Below are 25,479 nucleotides of genomic sequence, written 5' to 3'. Positions count from 1 at the left end.
ATAGTTGGCTAACACCTCTGGATCCAGGGTGGGCTTTTTTAAAAGAGGTTTAATTACAGCTACCCTAAAGGACTGTGGTACATAGCCTGTTAATAAAGATATATTGATCATGTCTAATAAGTGAATGTTAACTAAAGGTAAGACTTCCTTAAGTAGCCTAGTTGGGATGGGGTCTAAAAGACATGTTGATGATTTAGATGAAGAAATCATTGCGGTCAATTGTTGAAGAGAAATTGGGGAGAAGCAATCTAAATATATATTAGGTCTTACAGCTGTGTCTGAGGGCAAATAAGTACTATCTGAGGACAAGAGGTCATGAATTTTGCCTCTAATAGTTAGAATTTTGTCATTAAAAAAGCTCATAAAATCATTACTGCTAAGGGCTAAAGGAATTCAAGGCTCAATAGAGCTGTGACTCTCAGTCAGCCTGGCTACAGTGCTGAAAAGAAACCTGGGGCTGTTCTTATTTTCTTCTATTAATGCTAAGTAATAGTTTGCTCTGGCATTGTGGAGGCCCCTCTTATACGTTTTGAGACTGTCTGCCCAGACTAAACAAGATTCTTCCAGTTTGGTTAATCGCCAATTCCTTTCAAATTTTCGTGATATTTGTTTTAACTTACGGGTTTGAGAGTTGTACCAAGGAGCGAACTTTCTTTGCTTTGTTAACTTATTTTTAAGAAGTGCTACAGGGTCGAGTGTTGTTCGAAGCAAACCTACGGTGCTATCGATAAGATGATCAATTCGAGAGAGTTTAAACTTACTGAAGTACATGGTATTAAATTTAACGACGATGGAATCATTTCCTTAAATTTTGCGACAACAGCAACATCTAGTATTGTAACTGTTGCTGAGTGGCATGTAATCAAGTAAGAAGGAATCAAAAGTAATTAAATATTGATCTGATAGCGAGGGATTCTGTGGAAAGACTGTTAGGCAGGGGTGTAAAAAGTACTGAAAAATTCTACTCAAGTAAAAGTACCTTTACTTTGATGAAATTCTACTTAAGTACAAGTAAAGCTACCCATCGAAAAAATCTACTCAAGTAAAAAGTTGTTGGTTTAAAATGTACTTAAAGTAGAAGTTACTTAGTTACTTCCAACAACTTGATGGGGGTCACTCCTATGCAGTGCAAGAATGGTCCAGGGGTCATAAATCCAATCCAAAAACTGGTTATGATGAACCATAGAATTCAGTTCAATTTAGGGCTGCACAATATCATTAGAGCATCACCATCGCAATGTGTTCTTGTGCAATAGTCACACTGGGTCTCACTCACTATGTGCGTGGAAATGTTCTTACTTTGCGCACAAAATAAGTGCATACGCAAAATCACCGTGGGATTCATGACACCTGCGCACCGGCCAATTTTGTTCTCACCACCTTGCGTATGTGTGTGAATCAGAATCATTCTAAATTGCGTGCTCGCAATTTGTGATTAGCATACTACCACGCCCCTATTTCTCCATATAGGGAAACCACTTGCCTAGAGTTGATTCATGAATGAAGGAAGTGGTTACACAAGGAGAGAAGTAAATTTCACAGTTTGTTATAAGCGATGGCGCCAAAAGGCAAAAAACAAAAGAACTTTACAACCACAAAAATAGAAACAATTGTGTCCGAGGTGGAAGCCAGAAAAGGAATACTTTTCCAGAGTGTCTCCTTGGGGGTGACCATGGTAAAAAAAAAAAAAGCTGCCTGGACTGCAGTAACCAAGGCTGTCAACGTAGTATCCCCGGAGAAGCGCACTGTGGCCCAGGTGAAAAAAAAGTGGTTCGACATAAAAGTTGATGCCAAAAACGCATTACGAGCAAGAAGAAAAAGAAGGAGACTGGTGGAGGACAAGGTCCACCTGATCTAACGCCACATGATGAGAGACTAGCAGCAATAATTGGACAAACATCCATTCATGGAATATGTCCACGAAATGAAGGTGAAAGTGATGACATCCAAGGAGAACCCCAAGGTAACTTTACTGTTATATTTGCAATTATGTGTGTTCCTAACAGGCACAAGTCAATCCGAAAAACATTTTATTCAAATGAAAATGGCAAATCCGTTTGCAACAATTTAACAACTTAATATGAATCGTAGCCCCAGACGATGCAGTGGATGAACGAGTGCCGTCGACCTCTCACTCCCAGCTGCCAGCCCCACAGTCAACGCCTCAGAGCACGCCTCAGGAGTCTCGTCGGCATGCCCACGTCCTGACTGGCGAGGTTGTCCAAAATCAGCTGGCTCTCCTGGATGCAGTGAAGGAAGCGACAGGCATAAATAACATAAACAAAACACTGAAACAATCATTGAATATCCACACCAATAAATGAGTGCATGTGTATTGAAGTGCTGTGTGTTTAATTTACTTAATACAAATGTAGACAAAGCCGAAGGAAGAATCATAACTTATTCAGTTTGCATTTTGAAATTACGCATTGTAACTTACCATCATTAAAGGGATAGTGCACCCAAAAATGAAAATTCAGCCATTATCTACTCACCCATATGCCGAGGGAGGCCCTGGTGAAGTTTTCGAGTGCTCACATCCCTTGCGGAGATCGGCGGGCGGAGGGGATGGCACACCTAATGGCAGATGGCGCCCCAGACTAACGTCCAAGAACACAAAATTGAATCCACACAATCTCCATACTGTTCATCCATAGTGATCCAAGTGTGCTGCAGCCGCAACATAAAAAGTTGTTTCGAAAAACGTCATATGAACTGTTTTTAGCCTCACTGTAGCCTGTAGCTCTGACTGTTTCTCTGCTCCGCGTTCATGTGTGCACGCCTGCGCGAGACCAGCGAAAGCATGAGCTTTGCTCACCCGTGTTTACATCACGTGACATGTGCACCGCAGGGGGAGACAACGGTAGCCACAGTCGCTAAAAGATAATTTGCACCACGGTCTTTTAGCAAAGGACAGCCCAACATGTCTGAAGACTTTGAAATTGAGGAGGAACTGTAGCCTGAGTGTCAGACTGAAGCTCCCAGAACCTTCAGTCTGACATGGCTTCCATTGAAGGTGATTTACAAGGGAAGGAAAGGAATTTGATTTTTTCCCTAACCAATCAGTAGAGATCAACATCTCACCCAGAATCTGACGTCATTAGTATCCATGCCTCGGGGGTGCCGAAAACAAGCGAGCATTGCCCGTTTAAAATGTCTCCGTCGTCGTGCACGCCCAGCTGCATTGCCGTTAAATCCAGTTTAGCAGCTTCCTTAATTTGGTCCTCCATTAACGCGAGTAGTGGCGAAATACCTTGATAGCATCGTCAATGTGGTCTGTAGGATCTGTAGCGGTCGCCATTGTTGCTATCCTCACCAGTTACCCACCGGCGTACAGCTAGACATCAGCGTGGCGCTGATTGGCTAATTGCTAGAGCCGCCCCCACCCCCGGCGTTCATTGGTCCGTCCAGCGTTTGGACGCGATAAATCGCAAATTCATTGAAGTATGCCAGACCAGAGATGCAAGCCTACTCAGTTGAGTGGGCGGGTTCTATGGTCTGGAACCAGGCTAGAGGAACTGCATTTCTTTGTTGAGTCGTATTTCTTTGAGCCCGAGTATACGGACAGAACTCAGGCTACTGGACGAAGCAGCCGCCGCAGCTCATGAGCCTAACCCTCAGCCAGCCACAGAATACCGGAGTCGAGCACTGGAAACCTGGTGGTGTAGTTGTTTCAAATGCAAAGCAGTGCCAACGGGTGAGGAAAGTCTTTGCTGCTCAGTCTGGGAATTGGCGATGCCTGCACTTGAGAATCTGGACATCAGTACTGACAAGACTGCTGCTCTTCAGAGACCGTGCATCACCGATCACCCTGAGCGTGCACACGTGAACGCGGAGCACAGAGAAGCAGTCAGAGCTACACGCTACAGTGAGGCTAAAAACAGAGTTCATATGACGTTTTTCGAAACAACTTTTTATGTCGCGGCTGCAGCACACTTGGATCACTACGGATGAACAGTATGGAGATTGTGTGGATTCAATTTTGTGTTCTTGGACGTTAGTCTGGGGCGCCGTCTGCCATTAGGTGTGCTGCCCGTTCCCCCCGTTGATCTCCGCAAGGGATGTGAGCACTCTAAACCTTCACCAGGGCCTCCGTCGGCATATAGGTGAGTAGATAATGGCTGAATTTTCATTTTTGGGTGCACTATCCCTTTAAAGACGCTGCATCAATGACGGGCCTGAATTGCATCCCTGGCAGGAGATCCCACATGTGACTGTGCGTCCTCTTGCGCGTAGATTTGTGGCTCCACGCTGGGTCTTATAGGAATGCCATGGGTCATTGCAAGTTTGTGGAGGACACAGCATGCCAGGATGATCTTGCACACCTTCTCAGGGGTATACAGTAGTTTGCCACTGGCTGTATCCAAACACATCCAGCGGCCCTTAAGCACGCCAAAAGTGTGCTCTATTACGGCGCGTGTGTGGGCATGTATGTTATTATAGCGCACCTCTTGAGGGGTTTCAGGGTTTGCGTATGGTGTCATCAGCCATGTTTTAAGGCCATATCCCCGGTCACCTAAACAATATAACATTTTAGCATTAACGGAATAGAGACTCAGTAAAAATACTAACTAAAAACAATTGAAATAGAACAAAAGATGCTCACCAACAAGCCATCCACTTCTCACAGCCCCTGCCTCCAAACGCATTCCCACTGTACTGTTTTGCAAAATAAATGAGTCGTGGGTGCCTCCTGGCCAGCAGGCCACAGCGTTAAGGATATGGCAGTCAGCATTACAGATCATCTGCATGTTGATGGAGTGATAGTTTTTTCTGTTCATGTATTGCATTGAGTCAATCAATAGAGCTTTGATGCGCACATGGGTACAGTCTATTGCACCAATTGTATTTGGCATTCCAGCTATGCCATGGAACCCTCTCTTCACATCGGTCTGATTATGTCCATCATAAGGGAATTTGATATATTCAGGCAATAGCCTTAGGATGCCATTTAATACCCGTGGGATGACACAGCTCAGAGAGGGTTGTGAAATCCCAGCCCAGTCTGCTATTTCTCTCTGAAATGTACCTGCAGCCACGAAACCGAGGGTGGATAGGACTTGCACCTGATGAGGTATCGGACGTGAACGGCATGTTGGGTGATTTAGATGCTCCAGAGAATCGCAGAGTTGCAGTAGCACATGCCTTGGCAATTGGAAACGGCTGATAAGCCATTCATCATTTTCCTCGAACATGTTGCGTCGGTCCCTGAATACGTGCTCTCTCCTCAGGGCACGGGCTGCAATATCCTCTAGCAAGGCTAGATATGCCATCTTAACACCTGCTCAGGTGAATCAGAATCGTTTATAAACCCTGCATGACCTTTAACATGCTACCAATTAACCAATTGCCTTTGGCCACAGAATACCTGGCACACCGAGCAAGAAAGAGCAGAAGGAGAAGCCATTGCTAACTGTTAAACTAATGTAGCTATTAAGGCTAATAACGTGTAAACAACAGCTAGGATTAGCAAGAAAGTCGTTAAAAAGAGGAGAGCTCGTGACCGAGGACGAGACACCTCCACCTGGAGTAGTATCCAGCTGGGCTTTATCTAGAGCTCGCCATATTTTGGCCGCGCTTTGGAAAGCAGAGCTAAATGTAAACAAACTTGGTACCACACCGGTAAGGTAAGACAACACGTTTACATGTCATTTACTATATGTTCTCTGACATTTATCCTAACGATATGAGGCGGTCTTCTTTGTGGAAAAAAAGTTTGTTTAGTGGACTAACTTTGCACTTGAAGTATGCCCGTTCACTTATGTTTTAACAGGTCTGACGCTACTATGCGCCCCAGCTTTATCTAGGCTAACGGCTAACATGCTAACTATTACTTTTATGTCACTAGTCACTTGAAACAAATTTAGGACGATAGGAGACAGGTTGAAATAAACCGAAATTTCCCTTTAAACAGAACTAGTGTGGGTTAAGACGTGAAGCAGATGTTAAGCAACTGAAGTGAGGAAAAACAGAAAGCAAGCTGGTAGGAGTTTGCTAGAGCGGCACAGAGACGCTATCGCAGAAACACCGTAAATGACACAACAGGCTTATTGCAGTACGTCAGCATGTCTCTCTCAACCGGGGGGTGTCCAAGTAATTTGATATATTTGAGCATTTTATAAAAAAGTAAGGCTAGTTACTTTTCCAGGTAATTAGTTACTTTTATAGTTCAGTAATTCAGTTACTAACCCAGTTACTTTTTGGATAAAGTAATGCGAAACCATAACTGAAAGTAGCCGAGAAAGTTGTACACAAGAAATATGTGTTCGATCCAGATGTCTCACCAATCATAGTGGGATTACCACACGCGGACGTGAAAGATCTTGTGAAAGATCTACTGCGTGAGGGCCTTCAGTGTGACCCAGTTCCCGACCCAGTCGCAGTGGAGCGCATATGCACGAGAGGCCGCCCGCCGGGGCTGGTAAAAGTTGAACTCAGATTGGTGCAAGAGAAAGTGGCGGTGCTCAGGAGAAAAGCACAGCTGAAGAGCCACGATCGCTACCAGAGAGTTTATGTTTCTTTCGCCAAATCGCACGCATAACGGCTGTTGGGTTATAATTTTAGGACTCTTCTCAGAGAGACACTTGCCAGGAAGGATTTTTATGTGGCGAGGAATGGCCAATTGGTGAAGCAGGCGCCTACGGAAAACGCAGCCAGAGGAGTGAGGCTGGTTTGAGGTGAATATGCCCAGCCCGTAAATGAACAGTTTCGCTTTGTTCAGTGGAATGTTAATGGATGGACTTTGAATAACTGTGAACTCAGGAAAGTACTGCTTTGCTTGAACCCGACTTCATTTGTTTAAATGAGACTCATTTATCCTGCCATGCTCCAGAAATGGATGGATTTGTGTGGTTTGGTCATAATCGCACTGCTCACAGGAGAGCCGTGAAAGCCTCTGGTGGTGTTGGTATTTTTGTTAAGAACACGGTTTTTGACCAGTTTGATGTTAACATAACAGATAAATCATATGATGGAATCCTCTGTTTATGTTTTGAGCATCGATTGTCACATTATTCTTTTATTATAATTTCCTGCTACTTATCACCAGAAATGCCAATATGGGGTCGAAACGCTGATCTTTTCTTTAGTCATTTAATAGCTTTGAGTTATTCTGCTGATGCAGACTCTGTTTATATTTTTTTTTTCTTTATATACTTTATTAATCCCCGAGGGGAAATTCAATTTTTCACTCTGTTTGTCAATTACACACAGGTCCGAACACACACATGCACAAACTGGACCTATACATGCACTAAGTGGAGAGATGTCAGAGTGGGCTGCCCATGACAGGCGCTCCGAGCGGTTGGGGGGTTCAGTGCCTTGCTCAGGGGCACCTCGGCAGTGCCCAGGAGGTGAACTGGCACCTCTCCAGCTACCAGTACTTGAACAGGCGACCCTCCGGTTCCCAACCCAAGTCCCTATGGACTGAGCTACTGCCGCCCCATCTGCGGGGACTTTAACAGTTGCATCACAGACTTGGGAGATTATATTGAAGAAGTGATATTGGATACAGGTTCTTGCTTCCTGCTTCTGAAGAGTGCAGACGCTTTCCTGCTTGCTCCAGCCTGCTTCCTTCTTTACTCTGCTTTTTAATCATTTTACTCCTTCTACAAATCCTGGAAAATCTCTATATCCATCATTTCGTGAGTTATTTTAAGTAAACCAAGACTTTGAAGATCATTTTTATATTTTTAACCGATCTGACGAGCCAGCAGCATGTCCGGGGGAAGAAACCAAACAAATTCTTTCTGTGAACGCTGTCGGAGATATCAACAAGAAATTAATGAGCTACAAGCACGGGTTTTTGTTGTAGAATCTGAAAAAGGACTTCACAAGACACTCCCAGTGACATCCGGTGGTAAGAAGCCCACAGTTACTTTCAGTAAAAAGGGTGAAAAACCTGCTACTTTGATCTTAAACCTGAGTGATACTGTGTCTTTTCCAAAATTCTGTAAAGACCAAAATGCCTCATCCTGGAGAGAACTTGGTGCTAAGCCAAAGCAGCACAAAGTGATGAGAGACAATGTTAATACCTACGTAACATCACCCAAAATACAGCTTACAAACAGATTTTTGCCACTGTCAGAGACTGAATTTAATGTTTCTAACGAACAAAGAGAAAATGGATTATCTTCACAAAACTGGAGCCATAAAGTTGGCAAAAGACAGCAGGCAGACAGACAATCTGGACCAAACGTCAGGGTCAGAGATACGCTGCTGATAGGAGACGGTGCTATCAGTGGCATAAACCATGGAAGAATTCAAACATGCTGCTGTCCCAGTGCCACTGTCTCTGAGATAACAACACTCCTCCCAAAAGTTTTGTCTACACACCGAGGAGTCAAACAGCTGATCGTGCACGTGGGTGCAGTGGACATCAGAAAGGAACAGACTGAAGTCTTGAAAAGGGATTTCACTAAGTTCTTCAAGGAGCTTGATAAAGTGGAGGTCAAGGCATTCATTAGTGGACCTCTTCCAAACATAGACAGGAAGATAAACAAGCTCAGCCGGCTGCTTCAGCTGAACACATGGCTGTCCAAAGAGTGTGCGCACAGAGGATTGCACTACATTGAGAACTTTTATCTGTTCTGGAAACGAGAGGACCTGTTCAAGGGAAAGGGCCCACACTTGTGCAGAGGTGGGAGGAGAGTGCTGACGGAACACCTCCTCCACGCTCTGAGACATCAGAATGGGCCGGGACAGGGCCCTGAGCGACCAGTGAGAGAAAAGAGGAACGAGAGAAGCATCTCTGTCGCAGAAGCCAGAGACCGAGCCAGTGTTTCAGCACCAGCTGCACCACAACAGCCTCCACCGCCCCCAGCGAAGGATTCAGCTCCAGCACCACAACAGCCTCCACTGCCCTTAGTGAAGGATTCAGGCCCGCCATCGGTTCCACCTCCCCCCGGGCCCTCATCACAGGCCTTGGACTCATCTGTGACGGCCCCAGCGAAGGTTTCAGGCCCGCCATCGGTTTCACCTCCCCCCGGGCCCTCATCACAGGCCTTGGACTCGTCTGTGACGGCCCCAGCAGAAGTTTCAGACCCGGCAGCACCCCCATCACCTCCTCTACCCACAGACCAGCCCTGGGCCCCCCCTGCCACATCTACCCCCTCTAGAGACTTGTCCCTCTCCCTCTCCTTTTCATCTGGTCCATCACCCAAACTTCCCCCTGCTCGTCCTCCCCTGCCTGCCCCCAGAGCTGGTATCCCTAAGAGCTACGATGCACAGGGCCTCTGCTGTCCCAGGACTTAAAGCCATGATAAAGGTAATATCAAGCTGGGGCCCTGTGAGACAATATTCTCCCCTAGTGCTATATCTACAGCCACACCACATAGACCAGATTACAGAAGGACAGTTAGACTGTCCAATCAGAGAAATTTAATCCATATCCCTTGTAAGAAGATAATGTCCAGTCCTACTGAAACTAATCTGAAACTTGCTGTGCTTAATGTCAGATCCTTGTCTAACAAATAATTTTTAATTAATAATTTGATCTCTTTGTATAATCTTGATTTTATGTTTTTAACTGAAACATGGCTTGACAAAAACACAGGTAATGCTGTTCTAACGGAATCAGCTCCACCCAACTACAAATTTGAATCTGAAACACGAGAAAACAAAAAGGGTGGAGGTGTCTGTGCAATATTTAGAGATCATATGGTTATGCACAGGTTGTCATTTGGGGTGTTTTATCATTTGAGTATGTGTCCTTTAAAATGGAGCTAAAACAATCTCCGTCCATACTCTATGTAGTTATATACAAGCCTCCCCAGCACCGTCAAAGTTTTATTGATGATTTTACCAGGATGCTTTCAATTGTATGCACAGACTTTGATGGTTTGGTCATTACAGGTGATTTTAATGTACATGTGGATAATGTCTGTGACAGAGGTGCTAAAGAGCTCAGTGCTGTCCTTGAAACCTTTGGCCTGACTCAGCATGTGTGTGAGCCCACCCACAGCAGAGCGCAGCACACTCTGGACCTGCTCATTACAAAGGGGGTTAATATTTCAAACGTCAATGTGGTTGATGTTGCTCTGTCTGATCATTTCTGTGTCTTCTTTGACCTGTCTGTTTCTCCCAAACCACCGGCTGGTCCTGCAGTTGTTCGGAGGAGACACATAAATAACAGCACAGGTGCTCTGTTCATGGAAATGATAAACTTTGAAAATGCGTCATGTTCTAATGTTGATGATTTGTTGAACTCTGTTACTTCGAGTGTTTTGAATGTTCTGGACACCATTGCCCCTGTGAAGGTTAAAATGGTTAAAAATAAGCAGAAGGCGCCATGGAGGAATGACGACTCGGTCAGGGCACAGAAAAGGGAGTGCCGGAGGGCCGAGCGGAAATGGCGCAAGTCAAAGCTTCATGTTCATTATGAAATTTATAAAGAAAGGTTGTACGTGTTCAACCAGATCTTAGGTAGGACAAGGGAGAGGTACTTTTCTGAAATTATTGGAAACTGCAGTAACAACTCGCGTGTCTTATTTGCAACAGTGAACAGATTAACAAACCCTCCAGCTCAACTGCCGTTGGAACTGATCTCCACATCTAAGTGTAATGAGTTTGCAGTATTCTTTTGCGACAAGGTTCAGACCATTAAAAATGCCATCAGTTCCACAACACCAATAACAACCCTGCAGCCACCTAGACACTTAGAGCTGACTCATTTTGCACCTGTAACTGACAAAACTGTCCAAGAGATCATCACCAGTCTGAGTTCATCTACATGCTGCCTGTCTGTGCTGAGCAGTTTGTTACCACCACTCGCTCACATAGTTAACCTGTCACTACAATCTGGAACATTCCCAAAGGCTTTGAAAACTGCGGTCATAACGCCTCTCCTAAAGAAGAGCAGTCTTGATGCCACAGTACTGAACAACTACCGGCCCATTTCAAATCTGCCATTTTTAGGCAAAGTCCTTGAGAAAGTTGTTTACCAACAGCTAGTAAGCTGGACTTTCTCCTAATGAACAACTCCTTTGACGTTTTCCAGTCAGGTTTTAGACCCCATCACAGCACTGAGACCGCTCTTATTAAGGTGACAAATGACATCCGCCTGAACACTGATGCAGGCAAAGTCTCAGTTTTAGTCCTGCTAGTTCTGAGTGCTGCTTTTGACACTGTCGATCATGAGATCCTTTCACAGAGACTAGAGGACTGGGTGGGCATCTCTGGCACTGCCCTAAATTGGTTGAAGTCCTATCTAGAAGACAGGAAGTACTTTGTTGAAATTGGTAACTGTGTCTCAGACCACATGGCCTTGACCTGTGGGGTGCCCCAAGGGTCAATCCTGGGACCCCTTCTGTTCAATCTCTACATGCTGCCTTTAGGCCAGTTAATACAAAGTAATAATGTGTCCTACCACAATTATGCAGACGACACTCAGATCTATGTCTCACTGACAGCAGGTGAATATGGACCAGTGGATTCACTCTGTCACTGCATCCAACAGGTCAGTGTGTGGATGCAAAACAACTTTCTCCAGCTAAATTCAGACAAGACTGAAGTCATCGTATTTGGTCCACAGAAACAAAGAGAAAGTGTCAGCAGTCACCTCCAGTCTCTCTCTCTAAAACCTACAAATCAGGTTAGAAATCTCGGGGTAATAATGGACTCAGACTTGAACTTTAACAGCCACATCAAATCAATAACATCAGCAGCTTTTTACCATCTAAAAAACATTGCCAAAATCAAAGGTATAGTGTCTAAACCTGACTTGGAGAGACTTATCCATGTATTTGTCTCTAGTAGGTTAGACTATTGTAACGGCCTGCTCACCGACCTCTCCAAACGGGCCGTAAGACAGCTGCAGTGCATCCAGAATGCTGCTGCTCGGGTCCTGACCAGAACCAGGAAGTACGAGCACATTAGTCCTGTGCTCAGGTCTCTACACTGGCTTCCTGTGGCTCAGAGAATAGACTTTAAAGCAGCTCTGCTTGTGTACAAGTCTCTCCACGGCCTAGCACCAAAGTACATCTCTGACATGTTAGTGCCATATGAACCATCTCGGACTCTGAGGACCTCAGGGACCGGCCTCCTGCTGGTGCCCAGAGTCAGGACTAAACATGGGGAATCAGGATTCCAGTTTTATGCAGCTAAAATCTGGAACAGTCTTTCTGAAGATGTGAGACAGGCCTCTACTCTGACAATGTTCAGATCTAGGCTCAAAACAGCTCTATTTCACTGTGCATATGACTGAAAGGATCTTATCTGCACTCTTCTCTTTTAAAGTTAATTTTATAATGATTATTTATGTTTTTATTTTGTATTGTGATTTTAATGCATTTTCTTGTTCTGTAAAGCACTTTGAATTACTTTGTGTACGAATTGTGCTCTACAAATAAACTTGCCTTGCCTTGCCTTGCCAGGTGTGAATAATCATGGGGGTGTCTTCATTGAATTCCTGAAGGACTCAAAATGCTGTGTGCTTAATGGGAGGTTGAATCCGGAGAATGATAACTTTACTTCTTTTTCTGTCAGGGGAAAGGCTATAGTGAATTATATTGTGACACCCCGTGTTGAACTTAATACATGTATTAAATTTAATGTTTATACTCCCTCTGATCTTGTGGAGAGGGTTGGACATGAAGCTCTCAGTCTGATTGATGAGCGCAGTAGACTGCCAGACCACTTAATATTGTGTTTAAGATTTCAAATGGGGAATCTCCTTAATAATCCTCAAAGTGTATGTACTGAGTTTAAGGTTAAGAGACAAAATAGAAATTTCCCTGTTAATTTTCTATCCTCTGAAATGTGCTGTAAGGCTCTCTTAGAGATTTTACATCAGCTTGAAGGTGGTCAGAATAAACAGGGTTATATTGACCAGTGTTATGATCGTCTCTGTGAGCTGTTGTATAAGGAGATGGACAAGCATGGAACACTCAAAAAACATGTTTTGAGGAAGTGTCATCGAATGAAGCGTCCATATTGGAATACTGAGCTAAATGAATTATGGACTAAATTGCGCTCAGCAGAAAAAATGTTTCTTAAATGTAAGGAGCAACATAAGAAAAGGTATCTGAAAGATGAATTTAAACAGTGTCAATTCAATTTTGATAGAAGGCTTAGGTATTTCAAAAGACGCTTCAGAAGAGGACAAGCACTTCAGTTAGAACAACTAGAAAGTAGAAACCCACAGCAATTCTGGATGGAAATAAATAAACTTGGCCCTCAAAAGAGTTCACTTATTCCTCTTGAAATTTTAAAGGAAGACGGTGAATCTTTTGAAATTGATTTGATACTTAAACAGTAGGAAAGGGATTATCGTAATCTGTATGATGGCAATAATCCTCTATTATTTAATGATCACTTCTTAAATGAAGTTTGTAGACTGAAGGGTGAGTTGGAGAATGATATGAACAATGCAGTGCATTGCTCTGACCATATACTGAATGATAACATGACGTTAGAGGAGGTGCAGAAGGCTGTTGATAAAGCTAAATTAAATAAAGCTGTAGGAGTTGATGAGATTCCTAACAAAGCCCTAAAAGCTCCCAGCATGCTTCGGACTTTAGGAGGTTTGTTTCAAAAGTGTTTCCAGGATAGTATTATTCCATCAGTGTGGAACAAATCTATAATCAAACCTATTCCTAAATCTGCAAAAGCGGACCCACGATTTCCTTTAAATTACAGAGGTGTCAGTCTAATTAGTACAGTCTACAAATTATATTCAGGTGTTCTGAGTCTCGAGGTGTGATGGTGGATGAGCAAAATGACTTCAGGGAAAACAGGGCATGTATTGACCATATTTATGTTTTATCTTCTATTGTGAGAGCAAGATGACAGGAGCATAAAGAGACTTTTGTTTGTTTTGTCAACTTTAAAAAAGCCTTTGATTGGATAAATAGAGACCTTTTGGAATATAAATTGATATCTTCTGGTATTGGTGGTAAATTATATAATGCAATTAAATCTCTATATAAGGACCCAGTCGCTTGTATTCAGGTAAATAATCTTAGAATTGACTGGTTTCCTACTCCATTTGGAGTTAAGCAAGGAGATGTTCTCTCCCCGACTTTATTTGCCCTTTATGTAAACGATTTGGCTCAAGAAATCAATATACACATCACTGTGTCATACGTATTACTGTTAATTTATTATGTTTATCTGTTCTGTACGACATCTATTGCACATCTGTCTGTCCTGGAAGAGGGATCCCCCCTCAGTTGCTCTTCCTGAGGTTTCTACTGTTTTTTTTCCCCCATTAAGGGGTTTTTTGGGGGGAGTTTTTCCTTAACCGCTGCGAGGGTCCTAAGGACAGAGGGATGTCATATGCTGTAAAGCCCTGTGAGGCAAATTGTGATTTGTGATATTGGGCTTTATAAATAAAATTGATTGATTGAAATGAAAAGTAACCCCCGGCTTTTGCCAACTCACGGGACCGTGGGTGAATGCCGTAACACTCCGGCGTTGTTTTGGGCGTGGAGGCTCTGTACGATCCCTTGATATCCGTGGCAGGGAATCTGAGGTGAGGCCGGTGGCCGGATGGATGATATTCCTCAGGGAAGCGCACCTATTCCGTGGACTTTGAGCGGTGTAAAATGCCGTGGTAGGCCGAATACGTGGAGTATTTCTGGCTCATTTCTCACTCGCCGGCGTCTCTCGCCATACTGCCAGGAGCGGCATAATGTAGGGGAGGAGGAGGCAACAATGGGAAAAACCTGGCCATTTTTTTTTGTTTTGATTCCTCCGATCTTTTATTACCGATTCCGATTTTGTAAAAATAACGTGATCGGCGACGATACCATTTATCAGGACAACTACTTATTACATTTAAAAACCTTCCCAACATTGTCAGTTGCACTGTACACACTGATTTGGCATTGCAACTAATGTGATCTCATCTCAAGGCAATCTCTAGTTTTATACTTGTTTTGCCTTTGGGCTGTAGTGGCCACTGTTTTCTCAACAATTAATGTAGTTTATCAGGAAAAGTGTGTGTGTGTGTGTGTGTGTTTAGGAGGAAGATGTGGCAGAGGCTCAGGGCCGAGAGGATGCAGCAGACAGGCGACTTCAACAGCTTCTGGCAGCCTTGAGCCAGCTGGGGGCCAGGTGAGCACAAGTAAAACCACTCCTTTAATTGCAATTACATTTTTTTTCCATATTTCCTACCCTTTACGTAGAAGAGTTTCAATCATTTATGAAATGTATGCAGTGTTGTGCAACACAAAATGTTATAAAAATTTTAAGAATTTTAGCATGTTTTACAAATAGGTCACCAGACATGATTACACCACATTCCGTTTTTCAAACGGTCTTAAAATATATGGCAGTTGCCCAGCAACAATAACCAGTTTCAGACAGAACATTGAACTTTTGGAAGCAGTGCAATGTCTCAATCTTTTGGGAAGTCATGGAATTTTACATCAAAATAATAGTGTTGCAGAGCCAAGCAGCTATTCCCTGTCTTTTCCCCTGCAGCTGTTACTTAATCCTTTTTCTCCACTTACTCTTAAAAATATCTCCTACTCTTACTCCTTTTGTCAGACTAAAAGCTGCATCTCAGGAAGCTGAGGCAGTTCGCAGAGATCAAACTGTGTGGGAGATAAAGGTGGGGGAACTCCAGACACATTCTACCAACCTAGAAGAGGAGAAGTATGAGGCCCTGGCTAAAGTCCGACAGAGTGTTCAGGTGGTTGAGGAGGCTGCTTTGCTGAAGGACCAGGTGACTGCTGTCACTGCGTTTGTGTCTTCCTTTCTGTCCTTATTCCTTTCCATTTTTTTTTACTTTTTCACACGCATTGCCTTCCCCTCAATCTATTGAGTTGTATGTTCCACATCCCCTCAGCACTTCAGAACATGACAACTGTAGCTGTGTCTGTCTTTACCCTCTTATTCAGGCCCTGTTAAGAGAGAAACAGAAGACACAAGAGTTAGAGAAGACAAAGGAGGCAGTCAAACAGTTGATCCAGGATGCTGCAGTCCGCACCAGAAATGAGGTACGGAGTTACAGCATGGCCCCCTGAGCAAGATATGATGGGCTGTATCTGTAGAAGTAGAAATCGTACGGAGACTGCAAGGAACAATGCTGTCTGTAATAGACATAATAAACAGCGTGATTACAATAGGGTCCTCACGGACGACTTCGTCGTCGCTCGGGCCCTAATAATAATCATTTGAAAAACAATAGGGACCTCGCAGGTCGAGACCTGCTCTGGCCCTAATAAACAGCGCGATTTCAATGGGGTCCTGAAGTTCCTTGTGAACGTGTCAGAAACAATCTAGGTGATACAGAGACAGAGTAATGGGCCTCTGAAGTCATTAAAAAGTTGAAGATTTTGCCTAACATAAAATAAAACATGATTTTCAGGATGAATAACTGCCTGTGGCTTCATCTGAGCAGGAAAATGACACTGGGGCTGTAGGCACACTTTCAATGAACATTTGTTTCAAGTTTGAAGAAAATTGCTCAAAGTATGACCATTCTACAGGGTTTTTCCCATGAAAAGATCCGGGTGGAGCTCCAAAAGACAGAGCGCTCACTCCGCTTCAAAACAGTACTGTCAGTGATCAAACAACACTCAGCCAGCTTCAGACATCGTACCTTAAACCTGAAATCAGGTGTGATTATGATAGCTGATGTTGTTTATGACACAGAGAGATCATAAAATATCACCAAATAAAGCCATATGAAACGTGAAAGTTGTGATCCCACTTTCTAGGAGGTATATCTCAGCCAAAAATAGTGGTAGGAGTGAGACTCTTACCTTTTATAAACCAGCTACGTGTCCACTGGCTGCTCCATATGAGATCGCAAGTAATCCTTTAACTTTTCCCCTTGAAAAATGGCATGACATGGCTTGTCACCACTCATTGCGATTTTGGACTTCATGTGTTTAGGCTGCTCTGGTGCGAAATCCATAAGGAATAAAAGAAAAACGATGCTGACCAGTCACCGGTCTCACCGGAAGCTCTTGGCTTCCTGAATCCGGTGATACCAAACATCACATGGTTTGCTGACGTAGTGCACCTGTGAGATACCATTTAACAGAGGAGGGAGGGAGCGCGGATGCCGGCGTCCGAGGGGAGTTAGAGGGGTTATAAATGTAAACTGAACATTTGACTTTTCCACAAAATGCTGTGTGATAAATGTTATTAAAATTAAATTAAAATGTGAACAATTCATAATATTCATTGTTATTGTTATGATAAAATAAAGTCTAAATGGACACCATGCATTTGACAGGAGTATTCAACTAACATAGCCCACATATCTTTAATTGTATAATTATTTATATGTCTCTGTGTATATTTTTACATAAATCCCCAATATTTTATTTGCCTTTAACCTCTTGCACTCCACCCTAGGGCTGCATGATTAATCGTAATAAAATCATGATCTCGATTCATGCTTATGCAATGTAATTTTTCAATGACGCCGATTCTGCCGGCCCCACCCGTGCTGGGAGTCGGGACATCATCTGCATGAAAACAAGCGCTCCCAATGACGCAGCGTTATACCACGTGATGCAGAGTGACAGCCGGCCGGCAGTTTGGAAAGCAGCGAGAGCGGGAGAGAGCTGACAACGTGAGGACCCCTTACAAGTTAACATACTGACACTCCTCAGACAGACACACACACACACACACACACACACACATACCGGACAGCCTCTCAGTCCTTAGCTGCTAACGTTAGCTCATGTACAACACAGGTACCACACAGAAACTTTTACAAAGGGTCATTATGTGCTTCTAGTGACTGTCAAATCGCCAGCGAAAGTTGTTTACACTGCGGACACGGAGAGCAGCGCCTGCTCTCATGGGACAAAGATCCTTTGAGAGAAAAGACGGTTCACTCTGCTCTGCCGCCAGGAACAAACTGGGAGGCAAACATCCTCTCTGAGGAAGAGGCTTCACTTTGCTGCAGGGTTCACCAAAACTTTTTTTTGTTTTTTTCTTTTAATAAATTGAACACACATTAAAGAACATACAAGATTCTGTAGAGAATTTATACATATAATACAATACAAATGTATACATAGAGACATATAAATAATTATATAATTAAAGATATGTAGGCTATGTTAGGTGAATACTCCTGTCAAATGCATAGTGTTAAAATGTTTAATTTTGATCTTCCTTAGTCCATTTAGACTTTATTTTATCATTATTATAACAATGAATATTATGAATTTTCACATTTTAATTTAATTTTAATAACATTTATCACACAGCATTTTGTGGAAAATTCAAATGTTCAGTTTACAGTTTTAATGAACTCAGTACTGTTTTTCAACACATATATTGTTTTGTCTTCATTCAATGTAATTAGCACATATTGTTATTGCGCCATTGGTTTTGGCCTTGGTGCCCCTAAAAATGACTTAATTCCAGGCCTGGAATACCTACCTCAGAAAAAAGTTGTTCAACATTGATATTATTGTTAAAATTGTTCAAAAGCTGTAAGAGAAGACAAGAGACTAGAGTTTATTGTTTTTACGGTCAGTGTCAGGCTGTCAGCTGTTGCATTTAAGCTAAAAACAGGAGTGTTCCCTCTCTGCTGACCAGAGTTTATGTGCCTTGTGTCTCTTGTATCAGGCACAATCATAGGTTTTGTTATTTAATGATATTTTTTATTATTTATTCATAATTTGTGTTTCTTTTCCTTTTGTATCAGCAAATAAGCACAATAAATCTTTATGTTGAAAAAAATCGTGAGAGAATCGTGATCTCAATTATAAGCCAAAAAATCGTGATTCTCATTTTTTCCAGAATTGTGCAGCCCTAACCCGACCCTGATTTCTGTCCCTACGGGTGGTGGGTCGCTTCAGTGACCACCACAGCTGCAGCCCTTCTGGCCAACCGTCACCTGTCTGCTGCTTCAGGAGACCCCTTGGCCAGCCAGACCCAAAAGGCCTCCTTCTTCAGCCTGACTGCCCCCCTCACCGCTAGTGTCCACCAGCAGGTTCTTCGGCAACCTTCTGACCACAGCTCCTAGCAGCCGCCTCCACAATGGAGGCTTTGAACATGGCCCACTCATACTCCATGTCCCCAACCTCCCCCGGGATGCACGAGAAATTCTCCCGGAGGTGGGAGTTGACTCCACGGACAGGGTCCTCAGCCAGACATTCCCAGTTCACCCTCACTACACGTTTGGGTTTACCAGGTACAGTACAGGCCAAAAGTTTGGACACACCTTCTCATTCAATGCGTTTTCTTTATTTTCATGACTATTTACATTGTAGATTCTCACTGAAGGCATCAAAACTATGAATGAACACATGTGGAGTTATGTACTTAACAAAAAAAGGTGAAATAACTGAAAACATGTTTTATATTCTAGTTTCTTCAAAATAGCCACCCTTTGCTCTGATTACTGCTTTGCACACTCTTGGCATTCTCTCCATGAGCTTCAAGAGGTAGTCACCTGAAATGGTTTTCCAACAGTCTTGAAGGAGTTCCCAGAGGTGTTTAGCACTTGTTGGCCCCTTTGCCTTCACTCTGCGGTCCAGCTCACCCCAAACCATCTCGATTGGGTTCAGGTCCGGTGACTGTGGAGGCCAGGTCATCTGCCGCAGCACTCCATCACTCTCCTTCTTGGTCAAATAGCCCTTACACAGCCTGGAGGTGTGTTTGGGGTCATTGTCCTGTTGAAAAATAAATGATCGTCCAACTAAACGCAAACCAGATGGGATGGCATGTCGCTGCAGGATGCTGTGGTAGCCATGCTGGTTCAGTGTGCCTTCAATTTTGAATAAATCCCCAACAGTGTCACCAGCAAAACACCCCCACACCATCACACCTCCTCCTCCATGCTTCACAGTGGGAACCAGGCATGTGGAATCCATCCGTTCACCTTTTCTGCGTCTCACAAAGACACGGCGGTTGGAACCAAAGATCTCAAATTTGGACTCATCAGACCAAAGCACAGATTTCCACTGGTCTAATGTCCATTCCTTGTGTTTCTTGGCCCAAACAAATCTCTTCTGCTTGTTGCCTCTCCTTAGCAGTAGTTTCCTAGCAGCTATTTGACCATGAAGGCCTGATTGGCGCAGTCTCCTCTTAACAGTTGTTCTAGAGATGGGTCTGCTGCTAGAACTCTGTGTGGCATTCATCTGGTCTCTGATCTGAGCTGCTGTTAACTTGCCATTTCTGAGGCTGGTGACTCGGATGAACTTATCCTCAGAAGCAGAGGTGACTCTTGGTCTTCCTTTCCTGGGTCGGTCCTCATGTGTGCCAGTTTCGTTGTAGCGCTTGATGGTTTTTGCAACTCCACTTGGGGACACATTTAAAGTTTTTGCAATTTTCCAGACTGACTGACCTTCATTTCTTAAAGTAATGATGGCCACTCGTTTTTCTTTAGTTAGCTGATTGGTTCTTGCCATAATATGAATTTTAACAGTTGTCCAATAGGGCTGTCGGCTGTGTATTAACCTGACTTCTGCACAACACAACTGATGGTCCCAACCCCATTGATAAAGCAAGAAATTCCACTAATTAACCCTGATAAGGCACACCTGTGAAGTGGAAACCATTTCAGGTGACTACCTCTTGAAGCTCATGGAGAGAATGCCAAGAGTGTGCAAAGCAGTAATCAGAGCAAAGGGTGGCTATTTTGAAGAAACTAGAATATAAAACATGTTTTCAGTTATTTCACCTTTTTTTGTTAAATACATAACTCCACATGTGTTCATTCATAGTTTTGATGCCTTCAGTGAGAATCTACAATGTAAATAGTCATGAAAATAAAGAAAACGCATTGAATGAGAAGGTGTGTCCAAACTTTTGGCCTGTACTGTATGTCCGGCAGCCTCCCCCGCCATCTGATCCAACTCATCACCAGGTGGTGGTCAGTTGACAGTTCTGCTCCTCTCTTCACCTGAGTGTCCAAGAAACACGGCTGCAGATCTGCTGTTATGACCACAAGATCGATCATTGATCTTTGGCCTAGGGTGTTGTGATACCAGGTACACTTATGAACCTCCCTGTGCTTGAACATGGTGTTCGTTATGGCCAGTCCATGACTCGCACATAAGTCCAACAACAAAGCACCGCTTGGGTTCAGATCAGGCAGGCCGTCCCTCCCAATCGCCCCTCTCCAGGTTTCTCCGTCATTGCCCACATGAGCGTTGAAGTCCCCCAGGAGAACTATGGAGTCCCCAGCCGGCACCCCTTGCAGGATGCAGCCAAGAGACTCCAATAAGGCCGGGTACTCCACACTGCCGTTTGGTGCATAAGCACAAACAACAGTCAGAGACTTTCTCTTTGCGACCTGCAGTCGCATCGTGGCGACCCTCTCGTTCTCCGGGGAGAACCCCAACATGGCTGCGCTCAGCCAGGGGCTTGTGAGTATCCCCACAAACGCCTGGCGCCTCTCACCCTGAGCAACTCCGGAAAACGCGAGAGTCCAGCCCCTCTCCAGGAGTTTGGTTCCAGAACCAGTGCTGTGCGTGGAGGTGAGCCCAACTATATCTAGTACCGCTCCACCACCTGCACAAGCTCCGGCTCCTTCCACACTAGAGAGGTGACATACCACGTTCCAAAAGCCAGTCCGTGACGCCAGAGATTGACATGCCGCTCCATGTTGTCTTTTCGGGCTGAGCCCAACCGGGCCCCAGGGCCTTAGGCCATCCAGAGAAACTATATATCATCAGATAAAGAGTTTCTGAGGTGTTTGGGGCCAAGAACAATAACTTCAGTTTTGTCTGAATTTAACATCAGGAAATTGGAGCTCATCCAGGTTTTTATGTGTTTTTAATATCGGCAGGAGCGCCCACGATCCCATTTGCATATTGATTTTTAAATGTCGGTAGAATTGCAACCAAATAAGATAGAGCAATAATTCTTTTTGCATTTAAAACCAGAGGAGTTACTCTAACTTACCATGCATTCATCATGTCCCAGAGTGCTGTTTCCTTGCATTGACAAGTTTGTAGAAAAACAGTAAAAAGCGCTAAGAACAAAAACATTATATAAACATAATCCTGATCGCGGGTATTCACAGCACTTCCTATGTTGGACTAAACGTTGAACTGTCACGTTATTTTCTTGCGTGTCTTTCTCGCGACACTACCCGCGGCAACAAGGAGTGACGTCATTTCCCGGGAAATTCCTCTCTTTCTTCCGCGGTAAATATTTCTCTCAGCTTGTAGTCACACACTCGCTCTTGCTCTCGTTTTGTATTTTACTCTTTCACAACAACACTTACACACACACACACACACCAGACACACACCACACACTTGCACATATATATTTATGGAACCGCAACAACCCAGACGCGCGAAATGGCTTTTCTCCCGGCACGAAGCTTTCGAGCTAATTACAGCGTCGGATGAAGATTCAGTCCACTCATCTGGTCCGGATTCTGCCGACAGTGGAGATGACGCCGACCTCATCCAAGGGAGAGATCCCTCCTATCATATGTATGTATATTCATGAAATATTGTTTGTTTTTGTGTTAAAGTAAAGAAAATATATATGTAACACAACAGAAAGCATTTTGCACTAAATACGCACCATTGTTGTATTACTCTCATGTTGAACACATCTAACACACTGTGTAACATCTGTATGCAGAGTTGACGATGAGGAGGAGGACGAAGTGGGGGTCTCCTCGCCCTGCACCCCAGAGGGAGGCAGAGGGGGAGGAAGGAGTCGGTCTCCAGCAAACAGAGGCTCCAGGTCAGAGACACTCCTTGGTGATGCAGCTGGCTAGAGAACCGAAAAGGAGCCTGACATCTTGCCACATCCCCTACCACATTTTCTGCCCAAAAGGAGGCCAGGTGTGTAGCCACCCCTATCACAGTATGTGGACAGTCCCTCTCCATCTGAGCTGTTCAGGATGTACTTTCACCAGGCTGCCATCAAAACACTGTGTGCCAACACCAATAAAAATGCAGCAAAAAATATTACTGTCACAAGACCTATCGCAGCTCCCCTGGTGCTATTGAAAAGTAATGTTTGACTTTGAACTTGGAACTTTGGTTGTTCTGTTGTAAATAGTTTATTTTGATGTACATGTTGTATTTTTGCTAATTGTGCACAATGTGCATTTAACTTTTGTTTTTTGTCACATTTTATAAAAATGAGTGTATCTCAAAAATTAAGTTATGAAAACACTCAAAATAAATTTTCTGTGGTTTGAAAAGATTTTGTGCAACTTTTTTACATTTACAATTTTGAGGGATACAGCCATGATATTTCTGTATTTAGAAAAATATGTGTAAAAACAAAAACGATTTTCATTTTTTTTAGTGGTTTATTGCACTTTTTAGCAATTTCTTTCATTAGTATGGACATATGTACACACATATTAAAATTTTGGGATTTAAGGGTTGTATTGATGTATAGCATATTAAAATACTCCAAAAATGGCCCTACAGCAGGAAAAATTGTTAAGGTATGCTCTGGTGGACTGGTTCTATGGTAGGTCATAAAGGGTTAAGGCATTTTTGAAGTTTAGTTAATTGATCCGTTTCTCCTGGCTTTATCGATAAATGCAACTGTGTATCATCCGCATAGCAGTGGAAATTTACAGAGTGATTTCTAATGTTGTTACCTAAGGGGAGCATATATAAAGTGAACAGAATTGGACTGAGAACAGAACCTTGTGGAACTCCAAAATAAACTTTAGTACGTAGAGATGATTCATCATGAACATAACCGAACTGAAAACGATCAGATAAATAAGATTTGAACCAGCATAGTGCATAACCTTTTAGGCCAATGTTCCAGTCTCTGAAGCAGAATTTGATGGTCAGTTGTGTCAAATTCCGCACTGAGATCTAATTCATTCAAATAAACACAAGAAGTTTGTGCTCTAGAGAAAGGATCAGCACTCAGTGAATAACCTCCTAAGCCCTATGATAAGCTATTATGGCAAGGTTTAACTATACAGACCAGTGAGCAGTGATAACTAACATGTCTTTGGGGTCATCGGGTGGGAACCTCCTTTCACCAGTGTTTCGTCTATTAGTCCCACGACACCTCCAGGAGGCCAGACAGTGATCTCTGGCATCCCAGAGACACTCCCCTAATGCCAGATCTCACTGCTCCCTGCACCAACCCAACAGCCTCCTTTACCATACTTACACATGGCTTTCTCAGCCCAAACAACACTGCCACCTTCAACAAACCCAGGCTCCGTACATGCGAACTCCAGGTAGCGACAGTGCTGATACTACCTTTCCTGGCACATTCGCCATACTCTATTTCACACACTACATAGCATAACCCCAATATAAACAAAAGTTAAAGGAGATAAATACACTTACAGGATCAGCAAACACACTCATCTTGCAGCATGGTCTCAAACAAAATGGATTAAAATAGGCCACTCCCACACTTAAATAACCTTCCTCTTCCTGGATTTTCTCCTGAGAGGACCGATTGGTGGATCTCTCCACCTGATCTCAAGGAGTTATGTACCCTGCTTAGTAGTTCCCCCTGCTGGCCCCCAACTGACATTATTTCTTCTCTTATAGATCCACTGGCTAGATCTGGCTGCTTCATCTAACATTTCCTTCACTGTCTTCCTCAAACTCTGTCCTTGCACTCAGAGTTCCCTCGGGAGCGAGACAGCTGATCCTATGAATCCCCTAGACCCCATTTCCACTGGACAATTCCTAGTTTTCCATCCTCGCTGCTTAGCTTCTGCTCCTAAGTCATATCTATCTCTATATCTATCTATTTGCATATCTAAGCTTTTTTCTTTCATAGGCTTCTTCTACTGAGTCGTCCCAAGGAACTGTCAGCTCAATGAAATAAACTATCCGTTGACTCACTGACCACAACGCTATGTCAGGCCTCTGCTTGGTACAAACTATTTCCTGGGGAACAACAAGCTTTCCCCCTAAATCTACTTGCATTTCCCAATCACAAGCACCTTCTAGGCGGCCACACCCTTGCCTCCTTACTAACTTATCCCTTCTGTATTTCTCCCCCTCACGGACAAACTGAATTGCTAAACTCCTATTCTTAACACCTTCTGAATTCACCCATTTTTGTTTCCTTTCGATGCCTGCAGCTAAACATTTTAACACCTGGTTATGTCGCCATTTATATCGGCGCTATGACAAGCTAACTTTACAGCCTGACAAAATATGCCTTAAGGTTGCGGTACCTGAACACAATGGGCATGATGGGTCCCCATTTACCCACAGTTTTAGGTTCTGGGGGTGTTGGTAACACATCGTATGTAGCTCCTACTAGGAATCATACTCCACAGTTCCCTCCAACAAAGTTTCCTCTTCCCTACACCTTCCCAATTCAACCACTGTCCCTGTTTAGCCTGGGCCACTACCTTTGCACCCCTTAATATCTCCTCCTGTCTACGTATCTGTTCCACGACCAGCTTTCTTTGATCTTTGAGACCTGCTTTATTCCATACCGGTTTGCCTGAGGCAAGCCCCAGGCCTCCCCGACCAAACTGAACATTACCTACAATCTCTGCATGCCTAAGAGCTACCTCTGCCTCCTGAACTGCCAATCTTGGGTTCCACTTCCTCCCCTTGGTTGGATTTGGAACCACAC

At 43.7% G+C, this 25,479-nt stretch overlaps 1 protein-coding gene across 13 annotated transcripts in view; it reads left to right on the top strand.

The window, feature by feature from the left end:
- Window positions 1-25,479, top strand: part of sclt1 (sodium channel and clathrin linker 1) — a 164,408-nt gene that overhangs the window by 89,904 nt on the left and 49,025 nt on the right. For all 13 annotated transcript variants that reach the window (XR_013488366.1, XR_013488369.1, XM_078163298.1 and 10 more), the window contains 3 exons: window positions 14,963-15,054; window positions 15,490-15,667; window positions 15,843-15,941. Coding sequence is in view for 11 of the 13 variants with exons in the window: in XM_078163298.1 (XP_078019424.1) it covers window positions 14,963-15,054; window positions 15,490-15,667; window positions 15,843-15,941 (369 nt within the window). In the remaining 2 variants the exon portion in view is untranslated. The remainder of the gene's footprint in view (window positions 1-14,962; window positions 15,055-15,489; window positions 15,668-15,842; window positions 15,942-25,479) is intronic.

Source organism: Epinephelus lanceolatus, chromosome 3 (genome assembly GCF_041903045.1).
Source record: "Epinephelus lanceolatus isolate andai-2023 chromosome 3, ASM4190304v1, whole genome shotgun sequence".
NCBI classification, from domain to species: Eukaryota; Metazoa; Chordata; class Actinopteri; order Perciformes; family Serranidae; genus Epinephelus; species Epinephelus lanceolatus.
This window is presented reverse-complemented; position numbering and strand designations above follow the sequence as displayed.